This window comes from Spea bombifrons, chromosome 3 (genome assembly GCF_027358695.1).
Source record: "Spea bombifrons isolate aSpeBom1 chromosome 3, aSpeBom1.2.pri, whole genome shotgun sequence".
In the NCBI taxonomy this organism is placed as follows: Eukaryota; Metazoa; Chordata; class Amphibia; order Anura; family Pelobatidae; genus Spea; species Spea bombifrons.
The window spans coordinates 64,119,875-64,145,215 of record NC_071089.1 but is presented as its reverse complement, the minus strand read 5'-3'; the positions used below and the strand labels follow the sequence as shown (position 1 = coordinate 64,145,215).

Below are 25,341 nucleotides of genomic sequence, written 5' to 3'. Positions count from 1 at the left end.
ATAAAAGTAGGAAACACACCACAATTGGACAAAAAAATAGCAATATGACTTGGCATGATAGGAGTGTGATTGCTGTTAGAAATCACACTCCTATCATACCCAGGCAACCAGTAAATGCTGGTACCTAGGCATGATGGGACTGTGCTTGCTGTTAGCAATCACACTCCTATCATGCCATGTCAGCCAGTACATGCTGGTACAGGGTGGCTGTAAGTGATGTGCAGACCCCATACTGCTGGCAGCATCAATACACAAGGGGGGCAGCTAGCTAGGTTTCAGCATGTACTGGCTGACTTGGCATGATAGGAGTGTGATTGCTAACAGCAATCAAAGTCCCATCATGCCTAGGTTCCAGCACTTACACATCCAACCAGTAAATGCTGGAACCTAGGCATGATGGGACTGTGATTGCTGTTAGCAATCACACTCCTATCATGTCAAGTCAGCGAGTACATGCTGGTACAGGGTGGCTGTAAGTGATGTGCAGACCCCATACTGCTGGCAGCATCAATACACAAAGGGGGCAGCTAGCTAGGTTTCAGCATGTACTGGCTGAAACGCGGGCCGCATGTTGGGACGCCCCTGCTTAAATGTATTATATTGAAACATGACAGACTACCAAACCATAATGTTTCACTAGAAAAACAGAATGATTAAAACATGAAGCTCAGGCTCAAAAGTGATGCCGCTTTACAAAGTATTGAAATGCAACTCACAAAAGTGTTGGAGATGTCATGCTTATCCAGTCTTTTTTCTTTTTTACTCATCTTTTTGTAACAACGTAACAATTTACAATATCTTGGCAGCTGTCCAGCTACTTTCTCCTTGATCTGATTTGACTATTTTAGAACTGCTAAATTCCTGGCAGAAATTTTATTTGTAACTGTTGTCCACAGCTCGACTGGGAATTACAATGAACCCTGGCCTCACGCCAAAATACATGACATTGCCACATGAACAGCAGTAAAGGTAAGTAAGCGGCGGTAAGACTGTGGATTGATGAGCCAAAAGTGAAACTTTTTGGAAGACAGGAGCCCCGTAAAGCTAACACAGGACTCTACAATAATATCATCCCAACAGTCGAACACGGTGGTGGCAGTGTGATGCTCTAGGGTTGCTTTTCTCAGGACCTGAGCGACTTGCCATAATAAATGGAACCATGAAATCTGCTCTCTATCAGAAAATCCTTAAGAAGAATGTCTGTTTGTGACCTAAAGTTTAAGTGCAATTGGGTTATGCAGCAAGACAATAATCTGGGGCACGCAAGCAAGACCACCTCTGAATGGCTCAAATGCAGTAAAACAAAGGTTTTGGAGTGGCCTAGCCAATGACCTAGCTTGAATCCAATTGAGATGCTGTGGCATGACCTTAATAGGGCAATTTATGCTTGAAAAGCCTCCAATATGGCAGCAATGTAAAAACTCATTGCCAGATATCACAAATGTCTGATTGCAGTTGTTGCCTCCAAGGGTGACGTTATTAGGTGGGGAGGGGGGGCAATTTACATTTTGGTCTTGACTCTGCAGCTGCATTTTGTGTTTACTCATGTTGTCTTTTACTTAAAATTAGCTGGATGATCTGAAACATTTAAACGTGACAAATAAGTAAAGCAGGAGAAATCCTTTTCAGAGTGATCGAGGTCAATAACTTTGTTTCTCATCTGTTCTTGAACGTCTTTAGATTGTGGCATCGTGTGCTGCTCTTTGGGAACTTTTAGTGTGTTTAATTTCTGTTTAATTGATGTTTAGGTTCAACAGGACCGGCACCATCATACCTGAACGTGTCTAGTGAAATTGAACCCAATTATCCATTAAATAATTTAAAAACTGCATTTTGCGTTTACTCAGTAATCTTTGTCTAATATTAAAATTCGTTGGATTATCTAAAAAAGAAATCGGGAAGTACACAAATACTTTTTCACAGCACTGTACTTTTAAGTCCTCTACTATCTTTACGAATATAATGATGCCTTCAAAACCTACGCTGTGATGTTGACAGATTATTATTTGTGATCTTGACACTTGGCTGGGTAAATGCCATACTGCCTCAGACTGACAAAATGTTCGGAGCTGAAAGCCTTGTTTTCCAAGGCTGAGACCACAGAATATCTTTTTGTTCTGTTGAAGAATAACATATACTACAAAGCTCAACATCCACTGTATAATCTACAGTCATTGAACGATTAAATTCCAGTGGTGGCCCTTTATTTATGAATCAGCCATAAGGATTTAGGAAAATATATTGTGCCAAATACAACGTAATCAATTACTACAAACACACTAAAGAAAGACACAGATACATCACAATAAGAATTAAAATTGCTAAAAAAAAATTCTGCCATTTATTCTTGGGAAATCCATAGAGATGTGGACTTCACGGCAAGTAGAAACACGTTTTAACTTAGCCTTCAGCATTGCTTAATTGTCTGATAGCTTTATCAATCTTTGCTTGTATATTTCCTTAGATATTATTTTATTGTTGTGTGCAACCCTCAAGCATACAATTGCAATGTGCAACTTAAAAGATTTACATGTAGCACAGAACATCAAAGCTTATTCCTTGCACAGTTTAAGAACTTAAACCATAAAACCAATGGTGCAAACCGCAGAATCATTTACATTATAAAACAATTAACTCTATAGTGTAGGGATTTCCAAAATAAGGCATGCCAGAAGCATGCTTTGGAGATATGACTTCATGAAAACAGAGTACTGATCATGTCACTTATTCATCTGATGAACCCACATGTGCAGTTCCACGCACAGCTTGGAATCCTGCACCGCCTTATAGATAAGTGTTTGGAATCAGAGAGAGGGGCGCCGAGTGGTTTTCGCTTACCAAGTTTTCAGTACCCCCTCAGCGCCCCTCTCTCTCCTCTGGGAGCCCTCTAGCTTGGACTCGGTGCCGGCTTGTAATGCTGAGCGACAGAATATGACGTAATTTCCAGCAGTAAAGCAGCACGCACCGTGGCAGAGCAGGGAGACTAGCCGCAGGACTGCTGAAAGGTAAGTGAAGTACAAAGGGGGGGGGGGGGTAGATAATAGGGAGGGAGAAAAAGGGTTGATAATAGGGAGGGAGAGGAAGGGTAGATAATGACCCCTGACGTCAGCGGGGGTGGGGGGGTGGATGGCATTTTAAACTTCACCACAGACGGCATTATGTCTTGGGCTGGCCCTGGCTGTAATGCAACATTACAGAAATTAACGGTTTGGTGGCTCTTTCACAACAGACTGTATATTATAAAGTTGTCTTAAATTGTTGTACTGCCTGGAAGACAGCTGTGATGCAAAAAGGTTAATAGTGTGATGAAAGCATGTTGGTGTAAGGGTTGAGGGGTTAATAAATTAATTTACAAAACAGAAGCTGTCATAAAATAACATATCTCAACGCATTCTTGCACCTGGTGTGAGGACAAGTTTATTGCGATTAATGAGCACACTTTCATGGCAATAACTACAAGTTTCTAGATAAACGTTAATGAATATGCTGGAAAGTTGGCCTACTCCAGCAATGGTGAGACATGCATCAGTGTATGGTGCCTGCAGCCAAACTCTCTGTTAAGTAGGATATAGCTTCAAGGGTCTCCCGATGCAGTAAGGAACGTAAGAATACTCTGTTTTATTCCAAATCAAATTTTAAGCAGAAAACTTTTATTTATTTTTTTAAACAGGTGACTGGGGTTTCATCTTTTAGAGAGCAAATACAATGTATGAAGAGAACAAACAGGAAAAGAAGTGAGAAAAGACGGAAGAAGAAAAAAAATGCCCATCCTCCACAGAAGGGACAAAAAAATTAAGATAGGATGAAACAGAATACTCTATGATACAAATATATAGTAATGTTAGATTAGACCTTGCATCTTATGAAGAATCCCAGTGAAGCTGTCACATTATAAAGACAAGTGTCTGGGCAGGTCTATCAGTTCAGAAATTAATTTACTGTATATTACATTACTTTACTTCAAAGGTATATAAAAAGTGTAAAGGGCAAAATTACAGTAGCATTAAGAAAATTGCTTGTGAAACCTTACTATCTTTTTAAGTAGCAGGGCTACCAACTCTCAATATCATATTTGATATTAATTCTAGTAGTTGAAACAGGTCATTAAACAAAATGAAGTTATCCAGCAGCGTCTGTCTGTAATAAATCACTGTTATAGCCAAGTAATAAAAAAGAATATTGAGAAATCACACTGATAAAGAAAAACAAAATAAAACAGTAACTGCTTACGACGTACTTCAGTGTACCAGCGTAGTCTGCAATTTGTTTATTCAGTAATTTCAGAGTTTGGATCATGTTCAGTTTAGGGGTTCCCCCAGAGCAAGCTCATGAGAGGCAATGCCCTATCTGAAGGAAACTGTCGGTGGCCAAGTTGAGCAACTTGTGGAATTCTGATGTTTTTGAAAAGGTCCCAGCAAGAATTTCTTACCAAAATGTTTTGTGTATGGGGCTAGTTGCCCTTTTTTGACCATACAGTGCGGAAACTTGGGGGCTGTATCTGAACACACTGCTAGATATGCGATTATAAGCTCATCGAAGATGTTTTCATGTCTACAGTAAATTCCATAGACCTAAATCTGCCCAATATTAACACGGTGAGAAACAGAAACGTGTAATACCTCGCCTACGAGAGTCCTGAAATTTAATTTTAGAGATATGTCTTGATGGTTTACATATGTACAATTTCCAACTGTGTTGCTATTTCCAACTGTGTACCTATTAAGAGATACATACACATTTCATGTATAATATTTATCTGCTTTAGCATAAGTTGACCAGCTCATTAAAATGAATTTCAAAGGAGTTAATACAAACGTACTGTTATTCAATTTTTTATGTATTTATTTATTCTTTTGTACACACTTGTGTGTAATCCATCCTAGTTACCCTAGGGGGAATACAGTATTGTATAATAATATGTAATACACTTCAAATGTATCACATATTATTGGAGAGAAGGGCTCGTTTGACAGCCTGGACCCCCGTCAGCAGAAGCCATCATCGCTGGCTTCCTGCTTCGCGATCGCCTATAACAGCTGCTGGCGTGAGCGTCAGAAAACTGTTACTATTTTAAATGCCTGATCACGCCATCGGACATTTCCTTCCGGGACGCGTCACTGCTGATGTCACCCAGAAGGTCATTGGAGGGCAGGATATCCCCTGCAAGGTCTGTGCTCCAGACTCCCTGGTGTCTAGTGGAGGCAGCCACTGAACATCTGTGCCATGCACGCAGACAACCTCTGCTGCTGCCCACCACTTCCGCCGGAGCTTCTATGACGGAGCACAAGAAGGTCATGTCACACCAGCGCTCCTTCATAGAAGCCCCGGTGGAAGTGGCAGGCAGCAGCGGAGGTTGTCTGCACACATCGTGCAGACATTCACCAGCTGCCAGGGATGAGGATCCAGGTCCCCTGCAGTGCTGCAGGGGATCTGTCTCTTAGTCATATAGTCAGACCTCTATTTGAGGTTTTCTATCAAAATTTTTATACATTCCATTGTGATATCCCGTCTGGATTATTGCAACTACCTTCTAACTGGTCTCCCCCTCTCCCGCCTTTCACCACTCCAATCTGTCCTCAACATTGCCGCTAGACTAATCTTTCTTTGTTACCGTTTCTCATCTGCTGCTCCACTATGCCAATTGCGCCATTGGCTCCCCATACCCTCCAGAATCAAATTCAGTTCCTATTGACTTTAAATGAAACATCTGGCAAGCTGGAAGTTAAATTGAAATCTGTCATTTGCTGTAAAGAGTACATGCAGTGGGGAGAAGGGAAATCTGATAAAAATGGGATATTATGGGCAAATAAGGAATTTCTAGATGTTAAAAATGCAATGTTATAACAAAACTAGCAGTGACAAAATAAGTAAAAATAGGAATTCTGGAGTATCATGTTCATTTATTGATCATTCATAGAATAGATCTACAAATATTTAAACATAACTACAGGAGCAATTGCTATGCAAATCCAAAATTTACAAGATTTACTGGGAACAGATGCAGATGACATTCTGCATAAATGGCCAATGTTGAGCCATGCTCCAAAGAACATATTTAATAAGGACTATAACATCAGAATATGTCCTTCACAGTCACTAAAATGCCTACAGGATTTAAAAATGTGCCTTTTTAAATAGAGTCTTTGGTCTGATTGGATAGATTTTGATTAGAAGCAAGCAGATAATCCTAGTTGCAAATCTAATTTGCTATATAAAAATAAAATAGTGAAACGTTGAAAAATAACAACCCAACTTTTTCTGACTTTTATTTAAAACTATTTTACTCATCGACAAAAGCTAATGGAAAATCCTGCTATATAGTACAAGTAACGTATTGCCATTTCAAAACCAAATCTGGTCATCCTATGCCCAATGTCTTATTTGGGACTTCTGTGAAGCCAGCCAATTCAATTTACCCAGGTTGAATCATACATTTTTTTAATATAGACACGTCAGGGTACACTTTACATTTTCTTGCAACTGGATGGTTCCCCTTATAGCGTTATGGTGACATGACTAGGGTCTTTTTTTTAATTTATACCTATTTTTTATTTTACGGATCACATAGTGATTAGTAAACTTGGCTCCACTGACCTGCATGGTTGTCTGGACAGACCTTCTGGGAACTCTACTACTTTTACTGGGGGCCGCCATCTTGACAGAGGCAGGATGCTTCTCACTACGGTGCTTGTGATTGTCAGGAGCATATCGATAGCATGGGGAAAATCAGCCGGGACCACTGCAACTTTTTTTGGTATTGATGAATGCCTCACTATGGAGGCATTGCAGTAGCACCAGTAGATCAAAGAAACAAATCTCTTTCTATGCTTGTTTAGCCCAATAACATGCCAGGCATATCATTGATCCTCAAGTTATGTTTTTCTGTGACATGCCTGGCACATCATTGGTCTTTAGGGGTTAAAAAACAACGCATATTAAAGTGCTCAAAGAGTATGTTAATATGCACTTTTAAACGGAGGTAGAAACCGCAGCTGCTGTCCTCCTCTGTGGTCTGATAATGGAAGCAGCATATTAATTGCAGGAAAGCACTCCAACAGAAATAAGTAGGAGTGCTTTCCGTGCATGAGCACCAGCATGTAAAAGCCCCACCTGCAGCGTACCTCCAGCCAGCACTGGAGATGACAGGAGACACCAAATGAATATGGGGAGATTCTGAAGAATCACTTTATGCAATTGCAAGGGGACACCACAAAAATTTAAAGGGACCCTGTAACTATGTAGCGCATGTGATGGCTGCAGCATCCATTTAATTATCAATAGTGAACATTTGTTTCACAGTAAAAGCTAACTCTTTAATAAGTGTAACAATCCCTTTTTTTCATTCATTAAAAGCTCTAATTTAAAAACAAATCATGGTATGCTGTTATCATGCCTTATTACGGCCTTTAATGCACACATACCAAAACAAAAGGGAAGAAATAAAGTAATAATTTACAGCTAATCGTAACAAATATTTAATTTGGTAGAAGCAAGTTCTTGAACTCCTAATTTTAATGAATAAATGTTTGTTTTAGATTTTGGGTGAATTAGTCAGTCAATAAACCTGACTATTATTTCCAGTTTTCAACTGGTTTTCATAGAAGAAAACAAACAAACTTAAAAGTGAGACTGAAAAAGTAAACACTTCCCAAAGACACTAAGGAAGTAAAAAATTCATAATGCAAAACATCAGCAGGGACAAGATCCAATTTTCTCCTTTAATGGAACTTTAATTTCCTAATTTTGGCATAGAACAGCTCTGAAGTAGAGATGTTAATGGCAGTGGAGAATTATCTGAGCAAACAGTAGCTGCGTAGTGATCTCTGGGAAAATGTCCATTTATCATACATGGAGATACAAATCTCAGTGCAAGTGCACTTCCATGTCATTCCACAAAAACAATGCTTGGTAAACGTTTTAAACAATGATATAATGCAATTAAGGTCAGCACATTACCTGTCACAAACAGAAAAATGCAATACTAAACAGAAAAAACTACGATTCAGACATTTATAAAAGGGATACTCCAGCCATCAAAAGCACTTTAATGCTCATGATGTCGGACTGTCAGCTTTAAATTAACAGTCCTCTGGAAACGCATGAAAGGATTAAAAAAGAACCTCATACCAATGCATTTGCCCTCTTTGCCTTTGCCCAGGTAAAACATACCCACGGCCAGCTGATGCCCACTGGCTCACGCAGAAGTTTCAGGAGTTCTAACAACAAGGTAAGGCAAGTGATTTTTTTTTCAGTAAAAGCACATTAATATTCACAAAGTACCTTAATTTGCACTCATTAGCAGAGCTGCATGGTAGCACTGGAGTGTCCCCTTAACAGTATTAATTTCAAGAAAAACAGACTGATTAGACATATAGATCACATCAACACATGATGTCTGTAAAAGAATTAGGTCAAAGGGAGAGAATTAAATGTCATAAATAAAGAAAGGAATTACACGAGCAGTGAAAAAAAAAAAAGAAAAAAAAAGTGTCCAGTTGCCAGTAAACTACAATTCAGATCAAAAACATCATGGACATTTTTTGGCAATCTTACACCCATATTTATTCCTATGCTTTTGTACTGAAATGGTTAATCATATTGCTGTTATCATGAGCAGTTTGTACACAAGTACAGTTAAAGGGGCACAGCGGCCTGCATATGCATTTTATTACATAGAACAGCTGAGCGTTGCATTACATTGTTGTTTTCTTCACTGTGAAAATGCATTGAGGGATTCAGCAGGACTCCAGACTCCTCTAACACTAACCTACTTGATCTGCTCTATCTACAACTCCCCATTTGCCTTTACAGCATCTTTCCATCGATCCTACTGTCAAGAACAAGGAGTACGAACGTCTGTACTGTATTCTAAAGATTTTTTTTTTTTTTTTAAAAGCAGCAATGGCAGATTTTATGAAATCCCTCTAAAGAAATGAGGCACATTCTGTAATACAAAATACATTTCTCTGTTATCTATGGCATATATTAAATCTTCAGTCCAGGCGCACTGCAAAATACTGTTAAAACAACATTAAAGTACTACGAAGGTTAAAGCATTAAACAATTAAGATGCAATTACTCACCAGTAATGCCATTTGGCTGTGCATGCAAATCACAGTACCAAAGCCTGTTAACTGGATCACAGCCCTCACGGATGGACAGTAACACATATTTTCCATCATCAGAGACCTTAAAAAAATAAAAATAAAAGAAAGAGTATTATCTGAATACATACCATAAAAAAAAAATTAACAAAGGGGATGTATTGTGTTGTTAAAGAGTCAAAATTCCACAATATTGCAGACTAGAGCAGTATGACCGATAGTCATACCTGGGAACTCTCCGGGTGTGACCCAGAGATTGCTGGGTGAGCGCTGCTCCTCCGGTTCAAGACCTGACTCCTCCGTGTTGCGCGGTCTTGACACGCCCCGCTCCCCGCCCATTTCTTCCCGACATCAGCGGGACCGCCCGCCGACGTCAGTGTACAGTCCTGGCCGCGTCCCCCAAGGGAAGGCTCCGGGTAGCCGGAGCCGAGAAGTTGCCAGGTATGCCAATAGTTAAAGACTCTGGGATGACAGAGGAGTTGATTGAAATACTGGTAGGTAGGCCTCTGGGATCTGCAGCAATTCGTACATGGCTTCGTAAAGTCGTAAAAAGACTTATTATCAGTGCTATGTACTTCCTTACAACCAATCCTTCCATTATTTAAAAAATTCAATTTTACAGCCAAGGATGTCCATAAGGTTCATCAAAGACCTAGGTCGGTCAACAATAGTTATACCTCCAGTGCCCTCCTCCCACATCCATACAAACATAGTGGAGTAACTAAAAGCAGCCAGGTTGCCTATATGGCTTCCAAAAAATGTAGATTGTATCCCTATAGTTACATACGATGTAGACTTCTGAGTTGCTGCTCAATGCATACATTAGTGCCACAGTACCTGTTCAAACATGTTCTTGTTTAATATGACAAGAAAACCACTTGAGACTTCTGGAATCTGGGATTTATTTGAAACCCGAGTCTCGAATAGGATATCACAGGCTGCATTATTTTTAAAGTGATCCGTATAGAATGATGCCCTGGCCCTTTAAAGTTTAAAAAAAATCTAATCTATATTCCAGCACATTAGTGAAGAGACCCATTATATATGCTAATATACATTTATACGTTAACATGTTTGTTCAAAGTTAGGTGTTAAAACTAGACTCGCACAGCCCTTTAACACCCAACACGGAACTTGGCCTGGGGAGACCCCCGTTCCAAGAGTTAAAGGTCTGTATGAGCGGACAGACTTTTAAAATCCTGGTGCCGCAACTTGGCAACCACTGGTCTCCCCGTTCCAAGAGTAAAAGGTCCCAACTGGTTGATGCCAGAGGAGTGTTCTCCAGGCGACCAATAGAGTCGCTTTGGTCCTTTAACTCCTGACGGGGAACTTGGCCTGTCTCCCAGCTCCAAGAGTTAAAGGTCTTTAACTCCTGACGGCTCCCGTTATCTATGCAGCATTGCAGGGGTTAACTGGAGCAGAAATCTGTAGGTTCGCCGTCAGGAGTTAAAGGGCCATAAGAACAACTTTATTGGTCGCCGGCAGGGGTATCCTCTAGCATCAACCGATTGGGAGAACAGGGAGATTAGTAAACTAAGATGAACACGAAGATTCTTGGTCTTGTGTGTCTTCGTCTTGCCGCCGCCTTGTTCGTATGTTCAGTATTCAGGCTGAACAACGAAAATGCACCCTTCTTGTTCGTTTTTATGTTCGCCCGAATACGAATGCACAAGTCTAGTTAAAACCATGTGTGTGCCAACATTCTTAACTTCCTCTACACAGTATTTACATCATCATCATTCCTCCCCAATAATCCCCCATTATTAAGTTGCTGACAGCAGTTGATTTGATGAGAAAGAAGGAAGAGACCTTTAATACAGGAAAATTAATTTTGTTAATGCTACTTCTTCAACAATGAGAAATAGATTACGGCTTCCTTGAGGAAGCTACTAAACTAAGCATCGCTTATTTATATAGTGCCAGCAGATTCCCTAGTGCTGTTAAAATCAGTAGGATAATTTAAGGTCACACACAATAACAAACTGGTACAAAAGGAGAAGAGGGCCTGCTCTTAGGAGCTTACAATCTAGTTGGTGGTTGAGGAGGAAGTGAAACAATAAGAGATACAAGGATCCATGCTTGGATGGAGATGATTCGATTAGGTCCAGATGATCTGTTGAGGTTGCTTATTGTTCAGATGCTTTGATTAAGATCATGGCTGAGAGTGCTTAGAGGAAAGGTTGTACGCTTCTCAAAAAAGGTGGGTTTCAGAAATCTTTTGAAAATTGCGTACAAGAGAAAAAAAATCTGATGGAATGGGGAAGGGAATTTCAGAAACTGGTACAGCACGGGTGAAGCAGAAGAGAGACGCTGGTCATGAAGAGGGCGGTTAGGGGTGTTTGGACCGGATGGTATAGCTATGGGGGGGTGCAGAGTTGTTAAGGGCTCTCTAGGTCAGGGTCAGAAATTTTATTCTGAAGGGTACAAGGAGCCAATGGAATGACTGGCATAGTGCAGATGAGGAGCTTACGAAAAAGAAAAAAAAAAAAACACATTGTGACAAACAAAACATACTAAATACAACACACCTAGTTTTGAAGTCTGTACATGCAACAAACATCTGAGCGGTAAATGTGAGCGACTCACTCCAGCTCTAAAGAGAAATTCTATGTACCTGCAAATACCGAGAAGTATATTTCACGTGGCCAGGCATGAAACAAAGGGACATTAATGCATATGAGAGCTGCGTGGTGCCTTTACGTTTTTGTTTATTCTGTTTTGCAAATTATTCTACAGAATCGACTGAACAAATCTTCTCGCACATGGGGGGCCCCGCTTAGATCCTCATGCGCATATGAGGGAAGTGCTGCCATTGATTTCAAAGGTACCACTTTCCTGATGCTGCCTGACTAGCCTGTCTGTGTCATTGAAGCAATTTATTTTTGGTTAGTTTTGGCAGAATGCATATTAAAGTAGTGTCAGAGTGGGGGTGTCAGGAACACTAAACCTTTAGGATATAACATTTGTCACATACTTGATAATAAATTAAGTAAGGAGAATGCACACCTTTGACAGAAAAATCTTTTCTAATTTTCCCAAGCTGCACGCAGGAGCAGCATTAACAGATGGAAGAACCCTAAGTTATTGTCTAAACAGAGCGGCAAGGTAGTTAACAAGGCTGTCAGATGTATGTTAACTCTAGTTTCATTGATGACATGTTTATTTAAAAATGATTCCCTCATTAACAATTGTTAGAACAAAAATAGTAAAAAAAAAAAAATAAAAAAAATCTGTGCAATTAACATCTTAGAAGAAATTATGGTCTCGAAATCTATCTTAGATGGCCAATAGAGGTACCATCTTAACCAAATTTCAGCGTTCTCAAAGAAAGGGGCCACATTATCAGGATACTGCAGTTTGAATGTATGTACCGTATTTGCCGATTATAAGACGACCCTATAATTAAATATTAAGTTAGGAAAAAAAGAAAAAGCCTGAATAAAAGACGACCCTATAGGAAAAAAGTTTTACCAGTAAATGCTAACCCCTGTAAACTATTTTTTTTAAATAAAAGCTATGATTGAGAAAAATATTTTTTATTATTTCCTTTTATTTGCCAACCTGCCCCCCCAGTTATGCACATCTGCCCCCAGGCCTCAACAACCCCCACGTGGCAACCCCGCAATGCTTTTCGTCTGAGAGGGAACCTGACGAATAAGGCAGACAGCCTGTCTTGTGCCTGGCCCTAACCAGGGTGTCCTGATTTTGACACCTGAAATGTTAGGGGGGAATGCAATTATGAACTAAATTTGCTGTGCATACCAGCAAAAAATACGTGTAGCTTGATAGGAGTCCTGTATAATAGCCAAATACTTCATTGTGCATGTACATGGGGTACAAACAGCCATTAGGAGAAAACTAAGGAACGGGTAGAACAGGTAGCACGTGCTCCTAAAAAGCAAACAACTCTCATGAACCTTCCTTTAAACAGATTGTATTCTTTTTACAGGAGTTCCGCTAGGGCTGGATGGTTTGCGTGGAGCTCTGGCTTTCTTATCAGCTTCACTGGGCTAGTCCTTAAACCTGCAAGGCTTTCCTGATAGTACAAGCTTGAGTTCTTTGCTGACCCAATGTATTTATGCATGTTACATGGGCTTCATCATTTTCATATGCCTGATGTTTTAGAAACTGTTTTTAAGCACAGAATAGGGTTGGAGATGCATGGGTCTTAAGAGCCCCATCCGCTTACAGACTTTTCCAATCCGTTTAGTTCTCATCAAATGCGTGCAAGGACTACTCTGGATCATGCAAGTGAATCGGAGAACACCACACAGCCAACAATTCTGCACGTTTAAAGTGAAATGTGACAAAAGCCCTCTTTTGCACAACAATCAAAATGTTTAGACACATAGATGTCACAAATTCCACATACGAAGCTAAATGTAACTGCTCATAAACCAAGAAAATAAAACAAAAAGTTTATTACTAATAGAGCACAATTTAAATAAGAAGGATGAAAGCTTTGTATTATGAGATGCATAGATTCTTTACGTTCTAAACAGCATAGTAATGTGTGATGAACAATTAAGCCATATGCATCACTTTAAATTATCAACACAACTTCATGGTAGTAGCTATTCCACTAATATTTGCGCTCAGTTCATTACATTATACAATAGATCATTCTCAACCCCAGGCAATGGCAACACAGTACCGGTTTATAATAAAAGTCTAGGCATTTGGCAATGTAAGCGTCATGATGCCATTACAGCAGACTTGCCACCAAAAATAAATTTGGCATTAAAATAAATCTGTTACATATCTATTGTTTCTTTCTAAATCTCTAATACCAACACATCCACTTATTTACTTTACTGATGTGTCATGTGGGGGGGATTCAGTCAAACTGGCAGATCTGTTATGGTCAATAGAAGGTCAAAAAAAAAAAAAACGGACATATATTTTGTATTATCTTTTTATACACTATATGGCAATTTTTAAAGCTACTAAAATATGTCATCATACCTGCTGTGAAAATGCATCCGGCATTAATCGCGACAACCTCTTTCGTCCTAAAAAGGTTACAGTTACAGCTATTTAAAAACCTGTTCAATCAGCTATTTATTACAACGGGATGGAAGGTTGTATGCTGAGATTCATCATTCGCTCATCAAAAATGATGAGAAATGTGAGTCCAGGTATTTCATCATAAATATGCTATTTGAAAACATTTTTAACTTACTATATAACAGGAAGCAAATGATCCATTTGTAAAGAGGATAGTATTAAGAGCATATATTGGCTGGAGAGCCGTATTGATGCTAATTATTTTAAGATCCGCTTTACAAACTACAATGTGTACCACAATGCCTGGTATACAAAAAGCATAACGATGAGATTCATAAGGGAATACGGAAGGCCCCTCATTAACGCGTTACAGATGACTTCTATCAGCATTAAAGGACACACATCACCAACAGGCAAATATTACCTTGCCCGTTCCCTGACCGTCTCTCTCAAATACACTGGGAAATAAAAGGAAAACGTGTTATTTGAACCTCACAAGGACTGTGTGGCATTCTGAACCTTGAAACATCACAGAAGCACTTTGGTCTTGTGATGTATTCAGCAACGATAGTCCTCTGTATTAAGTTTCTGCACAGATTATTAAAGAAATTGTTTGCACTAAAAAAAGCGCATATTTTACACAATGCACCAAATACAGCAGGAGCACTTCTCCAATCACCAAAGTGTGATATTATTTTAAGTAATTCAATCATAAGAACGCTGTATTCAATAAAAAAGGGCACATGTAAAAATGCAGGAACAATCCATCATAGTGCTTTTAATTTCAACAATAAAGAGTCAACAAAAGAGGTAAATAAATTCACCTACATAACAAAGCAGCTTTTTAAAAGATTTGACCAATAATATTTCTAAGGCTACGATTTAATTACATTTATATCTCTGTTGTCCAACAAATACATCATATCATTTAGAAGTAACTAAGCATTATTATTATGATTGTTGTTTTATATAGCACCAACACATTCCACAGTGTAGTACAATAGGTAAACAGGACATAACTAGTAATATATAACATAACAATTTGACAAAATAGGAAAATGCAAGGTCTAATATACAACACTAAACCATTTTCCCCCACTGCTCATTAGTGAAAAGAATATAATGAATGGTGCATCACAGATACATAATACGAAGTTTAAATCAAAATATAAAAGTGTAAGCAAGAAAGTTCATTATTTACGGTTTATTCTTATTTTACTTCAAGGTTGACACTGCCATCTACTGTCCAAAAAGGGAAGTGTAAAATCATTTTAACCTGAGACAGATGTGTAGGTACAACGAGGTGTTGCCTCCAACTGGCAGGATTCCTTAATAAAATGAATAATGCAGAGAAGCTGCCTTGAAGCCAACAGTTGTTGTTTTATCTATGTTTATGGTTTATTTATGCTATGTCTGAGTGACGAATAAACAGCAGTGGAAATAAATGGTGCTGTTTTGCTTTTGTGTCTCTATACTATGTATAAAGGTATATTTTATTCTCAAAGTGTGTTTTAAAAACTATATACTCACACATAGTAAAATATTATCACTACATATTATGAATGGGAGCTTCATAATGAACTTCTACTGCAAAAAGGGCTAAGCTGGCCCTGCATAATATATGTAAATAGATGTTTAGTAAGATCATTAGGTTGAACATTTTATTTCACCCGCAGACTCTCTATGTAGTAAACAGACCCAAAGTGTAGAGTTAATGGGTCAGATTTAATGACTCCCATCAAAACTTCCAGTGGGTGCAGATTGCTACAATCCATCAGCCTCCTATTAGCTGTTAGGGGCACCACAGTAGGGTATGCAATTCCATATATCATAATTAGAGGATACAAACAAACTTCTCAACAACTCCAATGATATGCCCTCAACTGGATTACATCCAATTTACTCAATAGTATTCACACCCAGTAATGGGAAATAGAGCAATAGAGGGCGTGGGGGCCATAGAATTCTCACTGTGATTAAAGGCCTCTCCCCAAGTTGTTTTAGCAAGATACATAGTACACTGGTTTAACTATTTAATTTAAGGGAATTGTGTCCTCCCACCTTCCTTGTGCCTGCACGGGGTTGCTTATCTGCCCTTTGGTTGAATCAGCACACTAGCCTGTTTATAGAGAAGACAAAACTGGCTTCAGAGCTTCCATCTACACACACACACACAGCTAAATGGATTTATTTCCTTCACTGATCCCTGAAAGCACTGATCCCTAAATGTCGTTCTTATTTAGGTCTGGCAGTCGTTCTTATTTAGGTCCTTATATTACATTCAGAGATGGGACACTTTACTGGTTGAGTGCTTAGTTATTTGACGTTCTAAGGTGTTAACTTGTTTTAAAGGTCAGCAAAGGGCACACACGAAGAAAATCCATTTCACACAGCCCTGTACACACCACTGTAATGGAAAAGGAATAAAAATGTGGTTGTTTACCTCAGCACCTCCCATCCATTTAGGTTCATCTGGGAATTCCGCACATAGGACGTCTTTTGACTGATCGGTGCCTAGGACATGATAGAAGAGCTTCTGGTGCAGGTTGGTGGAGGTTTCAGTTCCTTTGCATAATAAAAAAAATGTTAGACGGCAATAAAGATTATATGCACACAGTACAAGAACTCAAACCACCTTCAAATAATGCTTCTGCCTTCTTACGCCAATCAAGTTACTGAAGGGGTACTTGAGACAAAATCCCAGCTTACTTCAGTACAGGTTACCATGTATCGGGTCCTAGGCATGCACAGCACATCTCTTACAATATAAAATAGGCAATTCACTCCAAATTACTTCAAATTGTTATGAGGAAGATGGTTAATTCTGGACTTTATGGAGGGCCTGATAAGTGGACATGATTGTCGGATATCCCTGATTGTACAGAAATGCACACTTCAGATGTGCACTTCAGCGCTCCTTGTGTATCTGAAGCCCACACCAGGTACTATTTTATTACTAGTTTTTAGAAATTGTATTACTAGTTTTTATAAATATGGATATATTTGGTAATAGTTTAGCAAGTAAAATAGTTTTATCAGTTTTCTTCTAAATAAAAAATATAAAATTTCACGTTTTAGTACTAGTTATATTTATTGCCTTGTTTACACAAAAGTCTGTCGCTGAAACAAATTCCCAGTTTGACTGGGAAGTTGTATTGGGCCAGGGTGCTGACACGATAATATTTTTTTCTCTTTATAAGTACCCTTGATAAATATAAAGTTTTATCTTCACCCAACCTGGAACCTTTTCCCAAAAAATCTCATGATGAACACTAACAAAAGGAACCCAAAGGCAGATTGAGATCCCAAAGCTTGAGCAGTCTCACAAAAGGTGATTTTAACAGGACCGGAAATTGGTGAGAAGATTCAATGTGAGTGTACAATATATGCCGAACTGCAGTCAGACAGAGAAAAAATTGACCCTCAAGGCTATAGCAGTTTTATTTCATCTCATAACTCCAAGAGGGTGTCTTAAAAAATAATGTGTGCTTCTGTAAAAGAAAGTAAGTGCTTTTATTGCTATGATATAGACTTCCTTTATACAGTGTTCTTCTCTTGGTTAATGGAATGCTGGGTGAACTCAAGTAATATGCTACGTTTCCCAGATAGTCAATAAATTGCAGACAGGACAGAAAATGCTTCAGGCGTTAGTGGTGCAAATAAAATGCAAAATGGCTACTGAAAATATGTACTTGCATGGAACAAGCTAGAGCCCTGTGCGGGACTGCTTTTTTAATCCTGCTCCCGTCTGCTCCCTCTGATTTCTTGTCCAATCCCGCCCACTCCCGCCACATGTGTGTCCAATCCCACCCGCTCCCGCCACGTGTGTCCAATCCCGCTGGTTCCATGTGTGTCCAATCCTTCCCGCTCCCGCCACATGTGTCCAATCCCGCCCACCTCCTTACCTGAACTGCAGATTTCCTGCGCAGTCCCACAAGGCTGCCTTCGTGTTGCTCCCTCACAGCATCTCTTCTCTTGTTCCGCCCAAGAACAAGGCGGAGTCACGGGAAGTGACGTCACATCACGTGACTCCTCTGGGTTCCTAGGTCGAGCAAGAGAAGAGACACTGTGTGCGAAGGCAGCCTTGCGGGACTGCGCAGGATTACCGAGACCCACAGATACAGTGCCTGACCGCCCGCAACACCAGCAAGAACACCCGCGGGACCCGCATCCCAATGCAGTTCTCTAGAACAAGCTTACACTTGGCACTTAAAGGCCAAAAATGATCACACAGCATCAAGAGTATGATACATATTTAAACAGCCATAAACATTTGAGAAAAAGGAAACATTTTGAATCTATCCTTGTTCCCTTGTTGTCCGATTGACAGCATGTAAAGGAAGCAGATTATGAAATAGCAGGAAAAATATTCCTGCACCCATGTTGTGGGCCTGGAAAACAACATTACATTCATTATCAAAACATAATAAACATTTTAACTCGCCACCTGGGTGATTTTAATCAGGACAAAAAGCATACATAGAATAGTGCTTTAATTAGAGTACAGAACTGTACAAATATTACTTCTGTCTATTGTCGTTTTTGGTTCCATAATGTAAACTATGCACATAATCTTGTATACTTTATTAGTCTGTCAGGATAAAACATGTTTTCCTACAACGGAAAATTAAAACACTAAAAAGAGAAGTATTTAAAATGAAAAGAACAAAAAGATAGAAAGATAATTAGGCAGAGAACCATGCAAGCAGATACTAAACTGCAAAAAGAGCTGTTAATATACGGCTCAATGATTACATCTGGAATGCTCTGAATAAGCCGTGGGATTCGAAATGTATGCTCCCTCTGTGTAGCGTGAATTGTATGATTAGATACTGCACCCTGGGGATTAGAGGCACAATAATTACTACAATTTCTCTTGCACTTCTTAATTTATAATATTCCAAAATCCATTAGGGATAAAGTGAGGGACAAGCAACTCACACAGGAGAGAGGTGGCACGTGTCACCTTATGGGGTCTTTATAAACATCATTTGAGCTAGGCAAAAGCTTTGTTTTTACTAGTTTGTTTCTTTTGTTCTTTATTCTCCTTAAACATATGAATGAATTAATACCCTTCAAGTTGCTCAATGGTACCTCATATTTAACTTTACTTGGTGAAAGCTATTGCCATTTGTTATCCAGTGAGCACATTGGGAGTTATGTATAAAAAACATTTCATTGGTCGCTGTGGTAATTGGATCAAAATTGCTCTTTATTCATGACGCTCCTTTTTTTTATAGCATATAATGAATACACCGAGACTTAACTCACCATCACTTTTACCATCTTGCTCTGGATAGCAATTGTAGAACACCCCCACTCCATCATGGGTCCAAGACATACAGCTGAACTTCACTCTCTTAAGGATGTCTGGGAGCTCTTCTCTACTGGACACCTTCATAAATTTGATAGTTACCCAGTCAGAACCACTCTCACTTAATCCATAGGCAAAATATTCTCCATCTTCACTGAAAGCATAACCTGGAAAATGCAGAGGTAGCTGTTCAATGTCCAAGGAAATGTCAAAGTACATAAAAATGCAAGCATTCATCTAATATTCTACCACTTATTTACGGTTACATTTTACATCCTGGTTTCAATTTCACGCAACCTATTATTTTGCTTCAAGCTATTAAAATCTTCTGTTTGGTAAATGCAGGACCCTGCTTACTAACATAGAATCTCATGTACACTACATGGTGATGAGTTATTTAAACAAGCAAAGCAAAGAAAGATAATAACCTTACACTTTTCACAATTTCAATAAACAGAAATACTCCTAAAATATAGAAAACTGACCTCGTAGGGCAACTGTACCATCTTCAGAAAATGTGTTGGGATCAAGAAATATACGGGGTTCTCCATCCAAGGAATCTTGAACATACAACACTCGTTGGTTCTGCAGCCCAGAGTTGTAGAAATAAAAGTACCTGCAGGATTAGACGAAAGATTTTGCTGTTAGTGATTACTAAAAAAAAAAAAAAAAAAAAAAAAAAGAAAAAAAAAAAAGTCTTCTACAACTGTATGAATGAATCAACTAGACAGAGGAGCCAGACAGCACATTACCCATGATAGTTACCTATTGCCTTTCTTGAAATGGCAGCTGTACTTGGGATAGTCATATAGCTCAGTCATACGTTCTTTGAATACTCCTCTGACCGGGCATTGCTCTAGAAATGGCATAGTCACCTTATTCTGGGCTTCAACAAAGGCCTGGACACACAAAGAAAAGGCATTCAATATATATTAAAAAGGAAAGATCATGAAGCATCTTTAACTCATCACAACAATAAAAATGACATTTGAATAAATATTAAAATATCTTGTCTTAAACACATATGTATATAGGGGATTTTTTTATGCACTCTGGGTTTTAAAAGTAATATATTGTACTTTAAAATTATACACTAAACTACTCACGGTGGTTAATTCCACGGTTTTAACTCATCTGGTTTATTTATTTATGAATGGCTAATCTCAAAAATTTTGTCACTGAAACTGCACAAGAAATCCCACTGTATATTCATTTTGTAGGGCAATCTCAGAACTTCTAGCAGAAGAAATTAACTGGCAAAGTTAGTGTTCACAGATTATGGATGACCTTTGTTTTAAAAAAAAATAGATTTAAATCAAACCTGAGGGTTTAGCAGCCCTTCTCCTGCCATACATGTGCCTCATTGATGGTAGCCAGAGAAGGCTTAAAATTGCTTGAGCCTATTTTGGGTTAAAATACAACCTCCTTGGTACGCAATATAGCCATGAAAAATTAGATAGGCCTCGCCAGACTGATTACATTTTTACCTTTGTCTGCTCACTATCTGGATCTTCAAGCCATCTGTACGGATCAGATATTGTCTCGCCATGATAGTTATCCACCTATTAAGAAACAATGACATTGTGGTGTCTTTAATTGAAAGGTAATGTGTCACAACAAAGCAAAGTGGTTTCTGAAGCCCAGTGAACAGGACAGGGAGCAGTGTAGATGCCCCCATTCGATCAATAAAGATCTATCAGTCATAAGAAAGAAGTACCCTATGCAACCATGTTTGCAGCCATCATATCTGAGCGCTGGATTGTAGACATGCATATTGGTTTGTCTTAGTCTGTCAATTATAGTTTTCTCATACCCTTTGAATGTTTGTATTGTAAGACACGCTGCGTGGTTTCATATTATTAAATAGAATAAAAATAAAGGACCAAAAAAACCAAACTTTAGAATAATTTTAATACATAATACATGTATAAACAGCATTTAAATGTAAGTCAAATCCTTATGTTAGATACTACTTATTATGCCCTGTCTACCCATTGTACAGCGCTACAGAATTTGATGGCATTATATAAAACAATAAATAATGATAAATGAGCACCACTTTGCAGGTCTGGCTAGCAAAGTCATTTATTCAAAAGGACAATGTCAATTATGTACAATTGCACTCATATAATATTAGACATAGAAGCATACAAAAGAATGATCAGTGATATTTATTCCAAGGGCATTATTTATTGAATTATATGGCGCCATCATATTCCGCAGCACTGTACAACGGGGCATCAATCAGCCTACAGTGCTGATGATGACATGTCTCTTAGGAACACCTGAAAGGATGCTCATTGACAAAGGATGCTTTAGTAACATACAGTGCTCTGGAAACGTTGGCTAGAATGAGGGATCCTATAGTATTATATAGAGAAACCTGTAACCCGTATGTGCCCCCAAACAAGCAAACTAAGTCTATTAAACTAACTAAGGACCTACACTACATGTACACTTATCAATGAATACGGCTGCCTATCGGTTAGTGGGCATGTGCAAGGGCTGCTCTATCCATCTTGTGCCCCGTCACTCACTGCTGTGTCATCTCTTGCGGCTTCTGGGTACTCGAAACTCTGCTTCATGGTGCTTGCTGAGCGCAATGAATGGACAACGGGGCTCAGACGGTAAACAGCGCTCGGGTGAACGGTAGGCCTGGCGGGCACAGGGGCAAGAGGAAACAGACAAACGAGAGAGCTGCCTCGAACTGTACGGCGGGTGGGAGGGATCAATAATAACCGAAAGCAATAGGAAGCGGCATAAATCCCGGAGAGTTTCGTCATTTCGATCAAGAGGGAAGCACGGGGCTTAGCTAAAAACTAGCATTGAAAACTGCAGCGCCATCTACAGGGCTCCACGTGGACTGTCGACTTGTACGTTGCATGGCTATGAATTGCCAATAACTAGATAGGTAGTAAAATCGTATTACAAGTTAAATATGTGTCGCTTGATACACAGATAAATAATACAGTATAACGGTAAACATACCCAGTGATTAAATGCGCAGTACCAATAACTTTTAGTTTAAAGAAGAGATGATAAACTGTAACTGTTAAATGTGAAAGATCTCTTTCCCTAACCCTACATAGTCCTGCTGGTGACTTTTCCTTTAGCCCTTTTATTGCCAGGGCTCAGGACATGTTTGTTAGCTAAAGATGTCTAGGCCTAGGGCCGCAGGACCAGATGGGCAACAGCACCCCCTGCTGGAAAACAGGGTGGCAAGTCATTAATCTCCCTGACCGGCCCGTTTACACTATGGAGGTTATTACAGCTCAGCACAGCCTCTGTAGACTGCAATTTGTGTTTCTTCACCTGTTATTTCCTTGTACCCACACAAATCATATATAGGTTTTCGTGACAAGTAGGACATATTTGTATTTTTAAGATATTATTTTTTTATGAAGAAAATGTAAAAAAAAAAGTAAGTTATACACAGCTAGTATAAATAAGAAAGAAATACTAAAAAATATTCCATAGCTTGTGCTTTGTAGGTAGGAAATGCACGTCAACAAGCATGGCACTTTTTTGTATGCTTGGTACACCCGCTTTTGGGTACAGCTCCCGTTACCCTCATCAACATTCTCACTAGAGCGGTGGTAGCTGTATTATAAAAGTTTTTTTTTTAAATGCAAGTATTAATATTAATAGATAGTAATTTATAAAGTCTGTGTTTTTTTATACCTTTTTATTGGGGCTGGGTGTTTACTGATGGGGGCTGTATGCTGGCCAGCTGGCCTCACGATACAGACTGTGGCCTGCAACGTCCACTCTGAGCTCGTGTTTGTAGTTTTTATCTCTATGTCAGCTTAAAGGGGGGCAATTTTTTTTTTATATCGTCTATACATTTCCTAGCCTATTGGCTAATACAATGTATAGGCGGAAAAAAAATTTTTTTTTAGCAGGGCCGGCACCATAAAAAAAATGGGTGGAAGGGTACCTTTAAAAACAAATACAATTTGAGAAACCACTAGTTTATAAATAGCTAAAAGCAAACATGTGCAGGTAAATGCATTCAAGGCTGCACCTACAGGATATTTAGACTATACTGCATTGTACCATTTGATCCAATTTGCTCACCGCATAATAAGCAAACCCCTGTAATCCAAAGAAGCACAAGGTGTCATATTTTGTGATCTGAGACCCTGTCCCTTTGATATAAGTGTATTTTATTTTGTTTCCCACATAATCATATGACAGAGGATTTAAAGATGCTGTTCCACTAAAAGGTTTGCATGTTAAGCAAGTAAACCTTAGCTGTCCTTTTATGCATTTCAGAAGACTTTTCAGTTTCCATGGCAACAAGCTATCAGCGCCCGCTATTATATAACATGACCATTAAATATTACTGGCAAAAAAATATGAAAGGAGTAAACTTTGTTTTTGCAAAGGTTCTTGGCATTCTACTTGGAATTAGGTACTAGGGATGATGTTTGCAATGCTACATTTAGCTATAAAATGCTAAATGTAGCAGAGTAGAACTGTGGAATACGTGCACTTAATGAAGATTTACAAAGGTAAAAAAAAAATATTTCAGAAGTAATGTTAATAATATACAAAAACAATTTTTTTACGTGACCCCGCAGAAAAAGAGCAGTTAAGCTCATGGGTCATGGGGAAAGATGTGAGAGAGATGTGAGAGTGGGACATCGAGTGAAGGAAGGTTGTAAGAGTTGGATGAGTGGGATAGCTGTGAAGGAAAGAGATAGAAAGCTATGAGAGGGATATCTGTGAGGGAGAGAGATGCAGAGCTGTGAAAAGGTGTTTGTATATGAACAGTGAACACAGACACCAGGACAGGCTCTGCCACACTGACACCCACACACAGAGGACAGGCTCTGCCACACCGACTCCCAAACACACACACACCAAGACAGGCTCTGCCACACCGACACCCAAACACACACAGGACAGGCTCCACTCCACTGACACCCAAACACACACACCAAGAAAGTTTCTGTCACACCAACATCCCGACACACAGACCAGGACATGCTCTACCACACCCAAACACACACACACCAGGACAGGCTCTGCTACACTAATAACCAATAACACATAAACAGCAGGACACTTTCTACGACACAGACATCTACATCAGGATGGATTTTCCAAACTGCATTGTCGTTTATACCCCCTAAGTGTTTTTGCCCCTTTGTGTATTGATGCCTCAGCCATCACCCTTTTAGTATTGATTAATGTGGTGCCCCCACACCCTTGTATGATCGTCTCCAGCCACCACTATATGTATTAATGCCCCCAACAAGCCCCTTTATTATTGATTTTTGTGATGGCCCCATCACATATACGTGTTAGACGTGCATTTTTAACTACATAATAAGTACTTCTCTTTGAAGTAAAGACTATGATTGAAATATGATTTGAAAATAACAGCTGAACTAACAGTTTCTTTAATTTTAGATCCTGCTGGCAATATATATTAATATTAGCCCCTGCTGCCAATAGCAGGTATAGATCAACACATTAACACAGCATTTGCAGATATACATAAATACTGTATGGAAACATAGCATAGCAGATATGGATGTACAGAGTAACACAAAAACCCAGCTGTGCAGGTATAGATTAATTGGAATTCACATAAAAACATGGCATGAATGTTAAAACCCCCCTAAATTACAGGCATAGATCACAGGTTGCACACCCCAAAGCCAACCCTGGCGTCCACACTGCTCACATAGAACCAGACCAGCACCCAGATAACACACATAGGGTTTGCCATTTTTGTCCCCATACAGCCCAGCATAAGTCAACTGTGTCCCCAAACAGCCCGGCCTGTGCCATCTTTGTCCCATAAATACCCTGCCTGGCTCTAACTCCCTGCTAGTGCAATCTTTTCCTTTCCACAATTATACATCTGATACACACAAACACTTTTAGAGTCGCTCACTAATTCAC

The 25,341-nt window shown here is 39.2% G+C and overlaps 1 protein-coding gene across 1 annotated transcript in view; it reads right to left on the bottom strand.

Moving 5' to 3' along the window:
- Window positions 1-22,214, bottom strand: part of PREP (prolyl endopeptidase) — a 57,245-nt gene extending 35,031 nt beyond the window's left edge. Inside the window, exons 1-7 of the mRNA XM_053458888.1 lie at window positions 21,963-22,214; window positions 20,913-20,987; window positions 20,191-20,324; window positions 19,911-20,041; window positions 19,383-19,592; window positions 16,555-16,676; window positions 9,084-9,189 (exon numbers count right to left, since the gene is read on the bottom strand). Coding sequence (XP_053314863.1) covers window positions 9,084-9,189; window positions 16,555-16,676; window positions 19,383-19,592; window positions 19,911-20,041; window positions 20,191-20,324; window positions 20,913-20,987; window positions 21,963-22,208 — 1,024 coding nt within the window. The 5' untranslated portion in view covers window positions 22,209-22,214. The remainder of the gene's footprint in view (window positions 1-9,083; window positions 9,190-16,554; window positions 16,677-19,382; window positions 19,593-19,910; window positions 20,042-20,190; window positions 20,325-20,912; window positions 20,988-21,962) is intronic.
- Between the last annotated feature and the right edge of the window lie 3,127 nt (window positions 22,215-25,341).